This window comes from Triticum dicoccoides, chromosome 7B (genome assembly GCF_002162155.2).
Source record: "Triticum dicoccoides isolate Atlit2015 ecotype Zavitan chromosome 7B, WEW_v2.0, whole genome shotgun sequence".
NCBI lineage: Eukaryota > Viridiplantae > Streptophyta > Magnoliopsida > Poales > Poaceae > Triticum > Triticum dicoccoides.
The window spans coordinates 184,520,323-184,537,706 of NC_041393.1; the positions used below are offsets into that span (position 1 = coordinate 184,520,323).

Sequence of the window (17,384 nt, forward strand, 5' to 3'; positions counted from 1 at the left end):
TTGAAACATGTGAATATTTTTTGATATTGAAAATAAAACGTTGAAACCGCGAACATTTTTTAAGCATGAATATTTTTCAGAAAAATTGTGAATAAATTTTGAAAACGAGAACCTAATTTGAAATTCCTAAATATATTTTGAAAACGGGAATTTTTTTTGAAAATTTTGAAATTTTTGAAACACGGACATTTTTCGAACTTGGAAACAAAATTTCGAAAACAAGAACATTTTTGAAAATTCCTCAATATTTTTGAAACATGAACATTTTCTGAAAGTTGTGAACAAATTTTGTAAAAAAACATTTTTTGAAATTCCGAACAAATATTTGAAAGTTTCGAAAAAAATAAACAGGGAAAAGAAAAAACAAAAAGGGGAAAAAAGAAACAAAAAAATTATAAAAGGAAAAACCATAAATGAAAAAGATAAACCGGTTCAGAAAACTTATAGAAGGTTCCCAAAATCGGAAAAATCCCGGCCAGAAACCTCTAGCAGTTTCGCAGAACCAGGATCGCTGAAACGATTTAAATGGGCCGGCCCAGGCGGATCGAGATCCCTGTGCAAACCGGGAATATCCTATTTGATGCCGAAATCACTAGTTAAGGATTACTCCTTGCGAAGATCACTCCAACTTTCCCAGGTTGCGACAAGTGGCGCGCTGTATGTGCGCCACTTGTCGCAACCTGGAAGTTTCCCCTTTTTCCGTAGATCTGTTTATTCAAAATATTTTATCTCTTAAACCGTGCGTCCAAATCTCGAACCACTTTCGCCGTTGGATTCCTCGCGTCGAGATCTTCAAAACTAGATCCCATGTTGATAGGTTTCGCCCGTGCCTCTAATGAAATCACAACCGTGCCTCTCGTGAAAAAAAAATAAAAAACGTGTTTTTTTCCTTTTCGAAAGAGGCACGCCCGTGGCTGTCGTGAAAGCACAACCGTGCCTCTCGCGGCAGCAAAACTGTGCCTCTCGCGAAAGAAGAAAAAAAGAAAACGTGTTTTTTTCGTTTCCGAGGAGGCACGGCCGTGACTCTCGCGAAAGCACAACCGCGCCTCTCACGAAAGCAAAACCGTGCCTCTCACGAAAGGAAAAAAAATAGAAAACACGTTTTTTTACGTTTGCAAGAGGCACGGCCGTGCCTCTCGTGAAAAAAAAAACCATGACTCGCGCGAAAAATATACATTTTTTTGCGCAAAAATGTTATTTTTTTCGAAAAGCTAGGGAAGACCGGTGGAATACCAAAACGTCAAAAAAATCGAGAAAAAACCAGTTTAAAAAGCAGAAAACGCGTGTGGAAAAATAAAAATACAAAATCCGGAGGGAGCGCCCAGAGCGCGACACGTGGCGAATGGCTGAGAGCGCGCCAAATGGCGCTGATTGTTGCGAGGCTCCCGAAGAAGCGCTCGTTAATTAGTTGCTCTCATTTGATGCATATTGCGTCAAACTGTCGATCTTTCGCACATGCTGGTGATCAAGCGCTGAAACTAGGCCGGCCCGTGAACCTGTAACAACGCTTCCGGTTTTAGGAACCTTTCAGAGATTCCCAGCCGGATTTTACCGGTTTTGAAAACCTTCTAGAAGGTTCCTGAACAGGGTTTTCTTTGGTTTTTTTCCTTCTATTTTTTTCTTTTTTGTTCTTTCTGTTTTTCTTTCCTTTTTTCGTATTTTTGTTTTTCCTGTTTTTTCTGTTCAGAAATTGGAAAAAAAGAAAGTTAAAACAAAATTCGCATCTTCAATTTTTGTTCACAATTTTTAAGAAATGTTCATGTTTGAAACAATCTTCAGGAAATTCAAAAAACAATTCTCGTTTTCAGAAATTGTTTGAAATTCAAAAAATGTTCTCTTTTTAAATTTTGTTCATAGTTTCGAAAAGAATTCGTGTTTCGAAGAAGTTAAATAATTTCGAAAAATGTTCTTATTTTCAAATTTGTTCACAATTTCATAAAAATGTTCATGTCCAAAATATGTTCAGTAATTTCAAAAAATATTTTCTTTTTCAAAATTTGTGAATCATTTCAGAAAAATGTTCATGTTTAAAAAAATGTTCGCGGTTTCATCATTTTTGTTTGCAATTTACAATAAATGTTCCCATGTTTCAAATTTTGTTCGCATTTCCAAAAAAAGCATATAATTCAAATTTTATTTGCATTGGAAATGTTCTGTTTTAACTTTTTTGTTCTGAACGTAAAAAATGTTCATGTTTTCCATTTTTGTTCAGCACTTAAAATCAGTTCGTGATCTCAGGAAATATTCAGAAATTTGAAAAAAGGTTCACATTTTTTGTAATTTGTTTGTTTTCTCAGAAATGGTTAAAATTTTGAAAAATTGTTCGCGCTTTGGAAAACTGTTCGGGATTTGCAGGATTTGTTCATGTTTAATTTTTAATGTGGGATTTCAAAAAATCTTCACTTCTCGAAAAAGGAATATAAGGAAATTGCGGCATTTCAACGCTTTCTGTGTGGTCTTATAATGTTTTGCACCATGGTGGTGAGCTGTTGTTGTCTTGTGTAGTGGCGAGGGGCTCGGTGTCAGTTGCGTGAGGTCGTGGGATCAAATCCCGTCGCACTCTGTTGTTTTTATTTATAGCCTTTTTTGTGTCATGCGACAGGAAACAGATTGGGCCGGCCCAGTAGTGCGTCGCCCCTGTGCGTCGCCCCTGTGCGTCGAGCTGCTGTATGACGCAAAATGCGTCATATAGGAGGTCCCAACCGACAGTTCGACGCAATAAGCGTCCGCTAGGGAATTCCATGACGCTACTGCATCAACCAACAGAGTGCGACAGGATTTTAGCATGGGTTGGCCCATTTTAGCATAAACGGCAGTGATTGACACAGTATGGACTGTACTGTAGCACGAATTTTTTAACCCACAAAAGATGTAATACCGTTTTTTAGTTGGTTTTTCTAGTTCTGGACTTTTTTGTAACTGGGACTTATTTTGAAAATCATAAAATTCCAAATATTCGTTGGAAAAGTGATTTTTTAATTTGAACAAGAACATGTATCTAAAATGCCAACATTTTTTGAAAAAAACGCAAACAAGTTTCGAAATTTCAAACATTCTCTGAAAAAGTAAACAATTTTGAAACCCGAGCAATTTTTCAAATCCGAAAACATTTTATGGAAGGCCGAACATTTTTTGAGAAATCCGAAAGTTAAATTTTAGAAAATCTTAAAAAATGTCATTTCTTGGAAATTTCGAACATTTTTTGAAAAATCGTTTTTTGAAAACATGAATAAAATTTTTAAATTGTGAATTTATAAAAGAAATAAACAGAAAAAACAAAAAAAAAGGAAAGAGAAACCAGCAAAAGAAACCAACATGAAAAATGCCGGTTCTGAAGCTTTCTGGAAGGTTCGCAAAACTGGTTCGCTAGCTAATGGGCCAGGCCACTCTGACGCTCCCTCGGGCATCCCTATTCCAGCGACATTACGTCGCATGGAGCGTAGTATAAGAATTTTATATACCTAAGAGAGTCATTCCCACTAACTTATTTATCCTAACATACAAAATGTCACTTCATCATACAATTATGAATGGGGTAAGGGACATCTCAACATGCCATCATGCATAAAAAAATCCACAACAACATCGAACCGTGCATGGGAAAATGTTTTTCATTTGATTATTCTACTTATTTAAGTAAATATTTTACAACTATACATAACCAAATATAATACTTCCTCCGTCCCAAAAATTTTGTCTTAGATTTGTCTAGATGCTGATGTATCTACTAAAATGTGACTTGAGACAAATCTAAGACGAGAATTTTGGTACGTAGGGAGTAAGTCATATCTATTTTTAATTTTGGTTCACATGTTATCAATCCAAATTTTCATCGATCAATTTCCGCAACAACATGCGGGGTATCCTCCAGATCCAGGAATAGACGGTTGCAGATTTGTCTGAAGGACAGAAATTTTTTCAGGCGACTACTATGTAGCAAAACCATGAAGGTTTATGTAGCGCTACTTCTATCTCTGGGACTCGTCATGATAAAAGAGAGCAGGGCCGCGCGAGTTTAAAATCAAAAAGGTCAGGACAGAAGTCGACACTCTAGGGCATATGTAGACGTGCCCTAATTATTGCACATCTAACTATCTAAGTGACTCAATTGAATATAAAAGAAAAGAAAATTTAAAATACTCACACGAATCTTCATGCAATTAAAATCAATGACATTGAACTTAAATGTATAATACTTAGGGCATATCTAAATATCTTTAGCAAAACCGATAAATAATCCGTATACCAGAATTTCCATTAGGCAATATATATATCAGATAACAGAATCGACAGGGAGACAAACCACTACACCCCCATAGCCGGGGACAGGGCTCGTGGTGGGTCATATACACGTAGACAATGGGTACAAAATATACGAAAGATACAGCTCCGATGCGGGGCTTGATTATGTCCCGGACTTTCTTTCTCGTCGTCGTCATCATCATCGGAGAGGGAGCACTAGCTATGGCTACTTTAGGTACATGACCGGATCACCATCACCATGGGGTCATATGTATCTAGTAGTGTAGTAGTGGTTTCAGGCTGGAAAGGGAGGAGGCTAGCTGTGCTCGAGGCTGTTTAAGTCCTTCCTGCACCAGCCCAGTCATCACTGGGTCTTGAGGTACCATGGCCTGGAAAAAGGAGAGAATAAACTGAGGGTTAGTCTAGCTTCATAGGCATGGATTTAATAGCTGAAAACGAAATAGAAATGCTTGGCTCACAGAATAACAAGTCTGAATGTTCCCTGTAAAGGCAGGGGGAGAGAGAGATGCCGACAGAAACAAAGGTCTTTTCCAGTCAAGGACATTAATTTGGAAATAACATACAGAGCGGATCTATTCTAGTCTAGTGGGGCAAGAGGAAGAAACCTAAGATTGGAATTTGTCCTGTACGTCCATATGCGAAAGGAGAGAACAAAACATCAACTGTTAAGAGGAAGGGGGGGGGGGGGGCACTTTATGCCCGTCGAAAGGACAACAAGCTTTATGTGCAAATCTCTAGCAAAAGCATGCTCTAGCTACCTGCTTACTAGTACACTTTTTGGTATTCCGGACAAATTAGCATCCCGTTTACGCTTTTTTTTGGCCAATTAAGGGTATGCTGTGGTTAAAACATTAAGCCTAGAACCCTAACAAAGACGCGCTGCTTTTGAGGTTAGTTATCAGATGGAGTGTAGGATATATTCTAATGCTGTCCTTTCTTCACCGTTTTTATAGGTTTTACTGGTAAATCCATATTAACTCTGTGTTTACCTGAAGAGCCGAGTAGCCGACTGAAATTAACTGTGATAAACCTGACAAAAATTAACTATAGTACAGCTGCGCCTGTGTATATGACCGATAACATACATGCATGGAACATCTTTGCGCAACACCATTTTGAATTTTTTTCCTCGGCGACACGAAGTGCGATCAGGTCATGGGCGAACAAAAATTATCGTGTTCATTTAAGGTACATGATTGAATCATTGTTCGATAAACCTCAGAGATTTCACAACAAAAAAAGATGATAAAACGTCAAAAAAATCTAAGACCTAGGTATTTTGCATGTTGCTTTCAGAAACCAATGATTTCGTTTATGACAAGTTTGACTGAATTTCAATTACAATTGATGCTCTAAGAAAGTTGCTCTCAGTAAAGGTTTAACCATATTGGCTAATATTTATCAGAAAGGGCTCCTAGAAATACACCTGAAGGTTTGAATGAGCAGTTCATGCCTTGCTTAGGCAAAACAAGCTCCAAGGACGATAACACAATGATATTGCGAAAAGAAGATCATATTGTTCAGAGTTCAGACAAAGCAAATGCTAGCACGTACGAGCATGTACTATATGGTTTTAATCAGGTAGTTCATCCTATAAGTAAAATGGGACATAGAGATCTGTTTAGCTTGCAATTAATTAAGCAGGCATGCCATGTTTTGCTGTAGTAATTAGCTTACAACTAGGATTACTATAAAAATTGATCTCCTGAACATAGAAGTCCTGAATTATAAGCGACATCTCTCCAATGATACGTAAGTGAAAAAGCAAAGCGCATGGTTGGCTATGCTCGGTGAAATGAAGGAATGAACAAAAATATGTTCATGCATGGATTAGTCATGCTAAAATTTGCTTCTCAAGAATGGTAAAGAAGCCAATGCTACTACATTTGCAAAACCACATAAATTATAAACAAAATTCAGTCAAGAGATAACCAAATATAGCCTTTGCAAGACATGCAGAGTAAGAAGGGAACAGAGAAGTCCATGCCCAAGGGAGCAGCAAGAGACCATGCATATTAGTGAAGGAATATAAAAGCATCCAGCGCAAGTGACTGCACGCAGAAAGCTAGCCAGGCCGGCGAAAGGAACACCGCCCTTTCCCTTTGCACACACCACATGAGTAGTAGAGGGCGGTGATGATGAATGTGCATGGATGGAACAGTGGTGAATGTTGGATAGAACCATGAGTTTCGGACAGACTACTTACTACCTCTGCCCATCGCTGCTGCCACCGCGGCTGGAACCGCCCTTGGTGCTGTTGCTGCTGCCGCCGGCACCGTTTGTATGAATCTCGTCCACGTCTTTTACCAGCCGCTCATAGTGCCTCATCACATCCTCCACCGACTTGCCGTCGCCAACCGCCCGCGCCACGTTCTGCCATCTGTCTGGCGTGTCCTTGTCATACGTGGACAGCGCCTTCTCGAACACCTCGTTCTGCTTGAATGTCCACGATGAACTCATGCTTGACTGGGCTAGCTGTGGCTTCTCAACAAGAAGGAAAGCTAAGGTGGATTGCAATGGCTACTGTTACTACTACTAGTAGTACTATCACACGGTGCTAGATCACCGGGCTTGGCTTGTGTTTGTATGCAACAAGAGTGTGTGGCAATGGTCCAACTTATATAGTGGGAGGAGAGGCTAGCTGGAGAATAATGCTTGGGAATGGTGGGGGTGGATTGGAGGTGTTAGCAGCAGTACCAGTGGGCAAATCAGCGACAAGCTTGCATAGGAGCCACAAGAAGAAAGAAAGAAAGAAGAAAGGAGAGAAGAGATTTCATTTCGTATTTTCATTGTACGAAATGAAATGCCTGGGAGAATCTGCCTCTTTCATCTCTTTTTGTCACCCTATCTTCACTGAGACTATTTGTACTTTAAGCGGGCTAATGACTACTATGATTAGTAATTACCGTAGGCTAAATATACCTAAAGCACATGCTGACCATGCAAAAATGGCAAGGTGATTCTTCTTTGAACCGTTGAAGCTTTAAGGGGGACATAAAATTATTATATATATTATCACTACCTATCACTAGAAATGTGTTTCTTGAATGATGCCCAAATGGGTTGGTACCTCTTGCCGGGACTCTTAAACTTCAAGTGAAAACTCCAAGCCGCTTCAGCTCTCGGTCCCCCGCCTCCCACGGGTCGTCCGCTCTCGGACGACTCGGGGCGAAACCCTAGGCGCCCCCGGTCCCCCGTCTCCCCTTCTCCTCCTCCCCCGCCGTCGCCGGCAGCCGTCGTCGGGCTTGCCCGCGCGGCGGTAGGCGGCGGTGGGGGCTTCTGTCACACCTAATATGCGACCCTATCCAAAAGAAACTCGAAGGTCCTACCAAGGATAGACCCGCATATTGAAACGCTTTTGCAAGGTGGATATCATTACATCAATATTACAAAATAGATGGGGATACATACAAGAGGCATACAATGCCACACGAATACAATAATACATCATACATAAGAGCAACATCCGACTACGGATGAAACACAAACAGAAGCTCAAACGACATCCACCCTGCTAGCCCAGGCTGCCGACCCGGAACCTATCCCCTGATCGAAGAAGAAGCGGAAGAAGAACTCCAAAACAAGCAAACATCGCTCTCGCGCCATGATCATCGCATAACCTGTACCTGCAACTGTTGTTGTAGTAATCTGTGAACCACGAGGACTCAGCAATCTCATTACCATGGGTATCAAAACTAACAAAGCTTAATGGAAAAGGAAGGGGTAAAGTGGTGAGGTTGCAGCAGCGACTAAGCAATGATATGGTGGCTAGCATACGCAAATAAGAGCGAGAAGAGAGCAAGCGGAATGGTCATGAAGCTAGCAATGATCAAGAAGTGATCCTGAACTCCTACTTACGTCAAACATAACCCAAAACCGTGTTCACTTCCCGGACTCCGCCGAAAAGAGACCATCACGGATACACACGCGGTTGATGCATTTTAATTCGTATCTGGTGTCAAGTTATCTACAACCGGACATTAACAAATTCCCATCTGCCACATAACCGCGGGCACGACTTTCGAAAGATAATACCCTGCAGGGGTGTCCCAACTTAGCCCATCACAAGCTCTCGCGATCAACGAAGGATATACCTTCTCCCAGGAAGACCCGATCAGACTCGGAATCCCGGTTTACAAGACATTTCGACAATGGTAAAACAAGACCAGCAAGACCGCCCGATGCGCCGACAATCCCGATAGGAGCTGCACATATCTCGTTCTCAGGGCAACACCGGATGAGACAGGCTACGAGTAAAACCAGACCTCGAGTTTCCCCGAGGGGGCCCCGCAGGCGGCTCGGTTCGGACCAACACTTAGACAAGCACTGGCCCGGGGGGGCTAAAATAAAGATGACCCTCGGGCTCCGGAAACCCAAGGGAAAAAGGGCTAGGTGAGGCAAATGGTAAAACCAAGGTTGGGCCTTGCTGGAGGAGTTTTATTCAAAGCGAACTGTCAAGGGGGTCCCATAAATCACCCAACCGCGTAAGGAACGCAAAATCCAGGAACATAACACCGGTATGACGGAAACTAGGGCGGCAAGAGTGGAACAAAACACCAGGCATAAGGCCGAGTCTTCCACCCTTTACCAAGTATATAGATGCATTAATTAAATAAGAGATATTGTGATATCCCAACATAATCCTGTCCACCATGGGGCAATCTTCAACTTCATCTGCACTAACAACGCTATAAGAGGGGCTGAGCAAAAGCGGTAACATAGCCAAGCAACGGTTTGCTAGGAAGGGTGAAAATGTTAGAGCCTGACATGGCAATTTGGGAGGCTTGAAGATCAAAAGATAGGTAGCGCAGCATAGAGATAGAACGAAGCAACTAGCATAGCAATGATAGTAGTGAGATCCAACGTGACGGTCATTGTGACGCCCCGATTCAATCGTACACTAACCATGCACGCAAATGTGTACGATCAAGATCAGGGACTCACGGGAAGATATCACAACACAACTCTAAAACATAAATAAGTCATACAAGCATCATAATACAAGCCAGGGGCCTCGAGGGCTCGAATACAAGTGCTCAATCATAGACGAGTCAGCGGAAGCAACAATATCTGAATACAGACATAAGTTATACAAGTTTGCCTTAAGAAGGCTAGCACAAACTGGAATACAGATCGAAAGAGGCGCATGCCTCCTGCCTGGGATCCTCCTAACTACTCCTGGTCGTCGTCAGCGGGCTGCACGTAGTAGTAGGCACCTCCGGTGTAGTAGGAGTCGTCGTCGACGGTGGCGTCTGGCTCCTGGACTCCAGCATCTGGTTGCGACAACCAGAAAGAAAGGAAAGGGGGAAAAGGGGGGAGAAAGCAACCGTGAGTACTCATCCAAAGTACTCGCAAGCAAGGAACTACACTACATATGCATGGGTATATGTGTAAGGAGGCCATATCAGTGGACTGAACTGCAGAATGCCAGAATAAGAGGGGGATAGCTAGTCCTATCGAAGACTACGCTTCTGGCAGCCTCCGTCTTGCAGCATGTAGAAGAGAGTAGATTGAAGTCCTCCAAGTAGCATCGCATAGCATAACCCTACCCGGCGATCCTCTCCTCGTCCCCCTGTTAGAGAGCGATCACCGGGTTGTATCTGGCACTTGGAAGGGTGTGTTTTATTAAGTATCCGGTTCTAGTTGTCATAAAGTCAAGGTACAACTCCAAGTCGTCCTGTTACCGAAGATCACGGCTATTCGAATAGATTAACTTCCTTGCATGGGTGCACCACATAACCCAACACGCTCGATCCCATTTGGCCGGACACACTTTCCTGGGTCATGCCCGACCTCGGAAGATCAACACGTCGCAGCCCCACCTAGGCACAACAGAAAGGTCAGCACGCCGGTCTAAATCCTATGCGCGCAGGGGTCTGGGCCCATCGCCCATTGCACACCTGCACGTTGCGAGGGCGGCTGGAAGCAGACCTAGCCTCCCTTATACAAGAGTAGGCGTTCCAGTCCAATCCGGCGCGCGCCGCTCCGTCGCTGACGTCAAGAAGGCTTCGGCTGATACCACGACGTCGAGTGCCCATAACTGTTCCCGCGTAGTTGGTTAGTGCGTATAGGCCAGTGGCCAGACTCAGATCAAATACCAAGATCTCATTAAGCGTGTTATTATGAAGTAACCGCGTACGCCGACCAGGGCCAGGCCCACCTCTCTCCTAGGTGGTCTCAACCTTCCCTGTCGCTCCGCCACAAAGTAACAGTCGGGGGCCGTCGGGAACTCAAGCCCACCTCTACCGGGATGGAGCCACCTGTCCTTTCAGCCCCCTTATCCGAATCACTTGCGGGTACTCAACGAGCTGACCCGACTTTAGTCACCATCTGTATAGTATGTATGTATAGTATATACCCGTGATCACTACCTCCCAAGTGATCACGGCCCGATAGTATAGCAAGGCAGACTGACAAGAATGTAGGGTCAATGATGATAAACTAGCATCCTATACTAAGTATTTAGGATTGCAGGTAAGATATCAACAGATGTAGCAACAATGTCAGGCTATGCATCAGAATAGGATTAACGGAAAGCAGTAACATGCTACACTACTCTAATGCAAGCAGTATAGAGGAGAATAGGCGATATCTGGTGATCAAGGGGGGGGGGCTTGCCTGGTTGCTCTGGCAAGAGAGAGGGGTCGTCAACTCCGTAGTCGTACTAGGTAGCAGCGGCGTCGGTCTCGGTGTCTAGCGGAAGAAGAGGGGGAAGAAACAATGAATACAATGCAAACAGATGCATGACGATGCATGACAAAGCAAAACGTGATGCTAGGCGTGCCCTAACGCGGTATGAGGTGATGCCGGTGAAGGGGGGAAACATCCGGAAAGTGACCTCGGTGTTTCGTGCTTCCAGGCAGAGGAGCCGGAGGGGGAAAGTTGCGAGTTTGATAGGTTAGGGATGTGTGGCGGACAAACAGGCTGCGTATCCAGATTCGTCTCGTCGTTCTGAGCAACTTTCATGTAGAAAGTATTTTCATCCGAGTTACGGATATTTTTATATTAATTCTCAAAGCTTTAAACCATTTTATGAAATTTCTGGTTTTATTATTAAATCGAAATTAAAACAGGAAATACTCTTGTCACCTACTGCCATTCTAGCCACAGCTTATGACAGTGGGGCCAATGGGGATGGGTTGACCCATTCAAGGGTTGATTGGTCAACATATAAACAGCACCGCGGGGCCCAGCTGTCATTGAAAGTAACTAAATTGACTTTGGTTATTTATTTTAATCTCAAGGAACCCACATGTCATCTGTACTAACCTAACCACTAATTAGCATCTAGTCTTAAACAGGGCCCAAACCGGGCACTGGTGTGCTTGGGCACGCACGCACGAGAGTGCATGGTGGCCACGGCCAACAACTAGCAGTATTGGGCAAGAGTAGCAAGCATCAGCTAGGGGCAGTATCACTATCACCACAGCTAGCAAAGGAGCTGAGCAACTACAGAACACAGCGGCAGCAGAGCATCAGCTCAGCAGTAGAGGCAGCAAGCAGCAACGGGCAGTATCGGCAGCAGCTGCTGGCGGCCAAGCTAGCAGGCGCGAGCGGCCGAGCAGGGCATGGCCCCGCCAAGCAGCGGCCCCGGCCGGCCGGCGCGGGCGGAGAGGCGAGGCCACGCACAAGCGGGCACACGCGGAGGCGTCATCAATGCACGCAGGGGCTTGGGCTCGATGTAGATCGAAGCCACGGGCACGCAGGTGACGCACCAAGGGCACGAGCAGCTTCTACGCAAGACCACGAGCGGGGTGGCGCACTTGGTTGGGCCAAAGGAGCACAATAGCAGTGACGGTTAACACGGTGGCGGCACTGATCTCCAGCGACCATGGCAGCAGCAACAAGAGGCACGGAATCGATGCGCGGCAAGAGGGGAAGTGACGAGGAACTCACCACGAAGGCACACGGAGGCCCGTTGGTGGCTTAGGAGCTGTAGAGGTGACGGATCCGTGAAGAACAACGGCGACTGCCGAGGAAGATGATGGCGTCGATCCAGTCGATGTGGAGGCTCCGGGCTTGAGCTCGTGGGCGAGGAAGACGAAGCATACGACGAAGGATCCCCTGGACATATCAGCGAGGCGAGGAGGGCTCGGTGGCCGCGGGATCGACGGAGACCATGGCGGCAGTGCTTCCGACTCGTGCGGAGGAGAGAGCGGGCGAGGGAGATGGGAGAATTGGGGGTCGCTAGGGTTCGTCCTGGGCGTTGTGGGGGTACTTATCCGTCGCGGGGAGGCAGTGGATGCTTGACACGGCGACGATCGGTGGCGTGGACGGCGTGCAGGCACTGCCAGCGCCATGGATGAACAGGAGAGGAAGACAAAGTCGCTGGTGGGCTGGGCCTGCGCCTTGTCGGTCTAAGGCCCAGGGGAAGCAGGGGGGTTTCCCTTTCCTTTTTATTCTACGCTACATCTTTATTTATTTCTGTTTTTATTTTTAGCTATTGTTTTGCTATTTCTATTAAAGGCAAAGGATTTTTGGTTCAACAAGGTACTTGACACATAAATACTATGTAATGCTATGAGCTAGCACGACAAGTTCCAAGTTATTTTGAAACGTGCAAATATTTATTTATATTGAAAAGGATCAATTAAAAGTTGTTGGTTCAATTTTAATTAGTTTAAGGGCATTTTAATTATTCATAAAATGTTGGTTTCTTTCAGGAAAATTGTTAGTGAATTTTTGCAACCCAGCACACATTTTTGTTTTACCGTTTGAAGAAATAAAAATTTGACTTTCTTTTCAATTTGAATTTGAATTCGGTTCGGATCAAAGTGAGGTTTAGAAATTTAATTGCGATGACATGGAACCATTAGTGTGTGGTTACTATAGCTTAACTACTGGGGTGTTACAGTCATCTTGCCTGAAATCCCGCAAGGAAGAAGAACGAGTCCATGAAGAAGACAAGCGAACGTGGTCGAATGAACCCTCACAACTCCGGAACGAAACCGAAGCTAACGAGAGGAGCAAACCGGAAAGAAGCAAACAACATGGTAAACACACAAGCATAAACATGGCATGATGCGCAATCAAGCATGATGCATGTCCGGTTTAATGAGGCATGACAAGGTGCAACAAACAATACTACAAGTTAAGTGGAGCTCAATATGCAAAGAGTTGCATATCGACAAAACACCACATTCGAGTTATTTAGTTCGCTCTCGTTTAGGTACACAACAATATTAAATGTTGTTAAACATGGCAAGAGGTGAAGCATAAGTAAACTAACTATTTAGGCAAGTTTAAATGAGGCCGGAACAACAACCAACAATTCCGGTAAATCCCCACATGTCATGTTTTAGTTTTGGTACTGTTCTGCCCTAAAATATATTTTATTGTTGTTAAACATGCAAAATAATGCCACCATGTTAAACTATGCATTTTTCTACCCCATTTACATATAAAGTTTATTAAAAACCGAGCTACGGTTATTTAGTTATGAAATAAACCATTTTAACATGGCATTTGAGCAAATTAATGCAAGCAGCAATTTAAACATATTTAACATGGATGAAAGTGGAAAATTATTAATCTACACAAAATTCTAAGCATTTTACATATATAAATTATTTACAAAAGATGCATGGTTTGTGAATAATTAAATGCATGAACTAGGAGGGTTTTTATGCAAATCTGTAAATCCTGGAATAAATGCTAAAATCGCAGATCTGAAAAAATACTACAATGGGCCGAAACTGGCTGGCCCGATAGGTGAAAAAAACAAGAGGATGGGCGCTCGGGGCTGCTCACCCATGGGCCAGGCCCAGTCGGTGGGGAGGAGGCCAGGCAGGCCGGATCTGGCGCGGCTGGACCACGGCGAAGAGGCGGCTTGGCAGGCCCGCACGAGCGCGGTCAACGCAGGCGGGCGGCTTCGCCGCCATCTCGTTCGTGAAGCAGGGGAACGGGCAGCAGCAGGGAGAAGCAGAGGCCACGGCGGGGCATGGAAGCAGGGCGGCGGCGCAACAGGGGAGCTTGGGACTTAGGCCGGGCCGATCTCGGCCAGATCGGGTCGAAAACAAAGCTCCTGGGCATCGGGGCTCCATGCCCGGCGCTGAACACAGAGAGGGAAAGAGAGATACAAAGACAAGGGGTCTGATAACAGGGACTCGAAAAACCCGGTTGGTCTCGGAACGTTCAACGAAAGCAAGGGGGGACGCGGCAACTATGAGCGGATGCAAGTTTTATGAAAACATGTGAATGCAATGCGCATGATGCCATGAGACGAGATGCATAACTAGAACAAAATGCAAAACAACAGACAAAAACCCAACCACGGAGGAAATAATAAATCACATAGCCGGAAAAGGCAAGAGTTGGAGTTACGAAAATGGAAAATTGTATCTGGGGCGTTACAGCTTCCCCGCGCACCCGCCTCGACCTCTGGAGAGCCCTCCACTCCACCCCGCATCGGGCGCCGCCGCCGCCCGCTTCCCCTGCTCCCTAGTGGCCGCCAAGGCCGGCCCTCTACAGCGGCTGCCACCGGCGTTGTCGCCCCGCACCTGGTCGCCGGGGATGGCTCCGCCCGTCAGATCCGGCCGCCTCGGCCCTGGGATCGGGGCAATACTCCGATCTGGCGGCTGGTGGGCCGGGGTTCGCCGGATCCGCCCGGATCTGGCCGGAATGGCCTTGCCTCGTCCTGCCTGGCTCGGGTGTTCGCGGTGTGGCGCTCCCTGGTGGCGGCGGTGTCGGTCGTTCTTCATGTTTTGATGGGATGTGTGCGGTGGGTGGATGCCGGGGTGGTGGCCTCGGGCGGTGTGGACGGCGTTGCCTCTTCGGCGGGCGACGGTCGTGGGTGCTGGTGGTCCGCGACTTCGGCCGTGCGGGCGGCGAGATCTCGGTGGATGTCAACTACAGTAGGTCGGGGTGCCCCGTCACACGGCGTGCCTGCTTCGATGAAGTATAACGCCTTCTCCGACTGCGTTCGCTCCCCTGGCCAGGCTTTGGCCGGGTGGATGGGATGGGGGCGGGACCGGGGGAAACCCTTGACCGTCGGCGGAGGCCACGACAATGGCGGCGCCTTTGCTGGGCGTCGGTCTCCTTCTTGGAGGCCTTGTCGAGGTCCTCTCCCATCCTTCACTGTGATCTTCCTTTGGGCGAAAGTTCTAGTTCCCCTGCGGGCGACGGCGTCGTACCCTCGTCGTGCTCCTTCTTGAAGGCGTCGCCTGGGGTTCCCGGAAGCATGGTGAGCACTTTGCGGTGCGTGTGAGGTGTTTGGCGGCGGCAATGTGTGCGGCGTTTCTCCTATTCTCCGCTGGTCTTCGTCCTGTGGTTGCGCTCCTTCTGCTTGGAGATGGACTAGCGTAGATGGTGGTCGTTGTTTGGCGTCATGGTGGCGTCGATGGCGGAGGAACCTGCCAAGGTTGGCACCTCAATCTACTCTGAAGATGGGCCAGTGGAAGATGGCGGCGACGACACATGTGAGTGTGTTGGACCGGATTGTGCCTCGGACCCAGTATGTGGCTCGGTCGGGGCCTCCGGCTTTAGATATTAGGCTTAGGTGAGAGGTCTGGGTATTTGGCCCAGCTTGCACCCCCTTCATCATTTGGATAGGAGTAGCGGCAGATGTTGCCAAGATGGCGGATTCAAACATATTGTTGTACTACTTTGTAAGGTCCTCGAGAATAATCAATAAAATGGTCATATGCATCTCCCAAATGCAGAGGCCGGGGGTCATCCTCCTTTTCTAAAAAAAAAACTCATCATAGATCAAACATTCAAACATATATATCCTTGCTGAGTGGTATACCTTGAAACCTCCACTTGAAGAATATTTAGCAGTACAAAAAGCCGCAGAGCTGGGAATTTCATCGTACATTGATGTCCTCCTTTCTTAGAAAGCAAACGTACACTGATTGAATGTCTGTTGTAGACATTAGGAACAAACAATGTGCACCATCAGTTGTAGACCGTTGCCATGAATTATCTGTACCTCTACAAAGATTTTCAAAAGAAAGAACTATTAGCATTGTTCCCTTGTCACCCTACCCTCTGAGGCAGAGATTTTCAAAGATTTGTTTTTATCAGAATCTACCAATGATGGAATACTGGACTTGTATACCGCTATTGTAGTATAATACACTGTATTAGGAGGTGTCAATACAGTGTATGCACGCTGTATAGCACTATTTGCATGTATCACTCGAACTACTACCAAGGACAAGATATGTGCAGATTCTCGTATGCAACACAGCGTAGATGGAACAAAATTGTCTTTCTTGCAAATTTTCTTTATCGTATTTAACCAGGGGTACCTCTCTTGGAAAAGGGTGAAAACGCACCCAGCTTATTACGAGGAGCTAGGGTTCGGGGTAGGGGAGATATATTATATTTCTCCAAATATAGGGTAGTAGTGGAGATATGTTTTCTCTGGTTCAGGAGGATTAAAAAGGAACAGAACATGCGCCCTTTTGGTCAGAAATGATAGCAGAGTAGCTTCATCTCCCCTTCCGTAAGTTTGTTGGTCTCATGGCTCAGATTCCAGGTGATGGATAAGTGATGTATAAAATCCATATCCACCCTGAAAACTTGTCTGTTCCTTTTGGAATGGCACACAAATCGGATGCAGAGCTAACCTAGTTCCGTTTGTAGAAACTATAGGATGGACAGATCGATCTAACATGGTACTGTTATGGTGCAAGGTTTGTTTCCTACACGGATTGGAATTACAGTACTTATTAGGGTCAGACTCTGCTCAACTGGGGCAGCTAGATCTGATCCAAATCTTGAACCTACACGACAAAAGTGGAGGGACTCGAGGGACTCTGTATCGGACATCGCTATATAACTGATAACTATAAAAACAATATCCACTTCTAATCTAATGAATTATGTGAGTAAATAGCATAAAACTACTACTTTATAGGCTAGGGTTCCAAAAAACTATCGGTTTTTAATTTTTTTCAGATAATTACCAAGTGGGTAGTCGGCTGTTTCAAAAAAGCCAAAACATCTTTATAATTGATCCCGACAACGACAATTGGGACCCGCACATAAGAAAACTGATTGTTTGACTGTCTGTTTGACCGTTAACTGACCTGTGGGGTCGACATGCACTAGTAGAAAAACCCCCATTCGTCCCGGTTCGTGAGGGCTATTTGTCCCGGTTCCCGAACCGGGACTAA

The 17,384-nt window shown here is 45.4% G+C and overlaps 1 protein-coding gene across 2 annotated transcripts; it reads right to left on the reverse strand.

Moving 5' to 3' along the window:
- Positions 1-4,256: 4,256 nt before the first annotated feature.
- Positions 4,257-6,838, reverse strand: LOC119340148 (protein RADIALIS-like 3). Of its 2 annotated transcripts, none has more exons than XM_037612048.1 (2): positions 6,473-6,838; positions 4,257-4,631 (listed from the first exon to the last, which is right to left on the reverse strand). In XM_037612048.1, exons 1-2 carry the CDS (start codon positions 6,721-6,723, stop codon positions 4,607-4,609), a joined length of 276 nt encoding a protein of 91 aa, XP_037467945.1. In that variant the 5' UTR covers positions 6,724-6,838; the 3' UTR covers positions 4,257-4,606. The 2 variants fall into 2 exon arrangements, with proteins under 2 accessions (XP_037467945.1, XP_037467946.1); XM_037612049.1 differs by having other exon boundaries at positions 6,470-6,838.
- Positions 6,839-17,384: the final 10,546 nt, after the last annotated feature.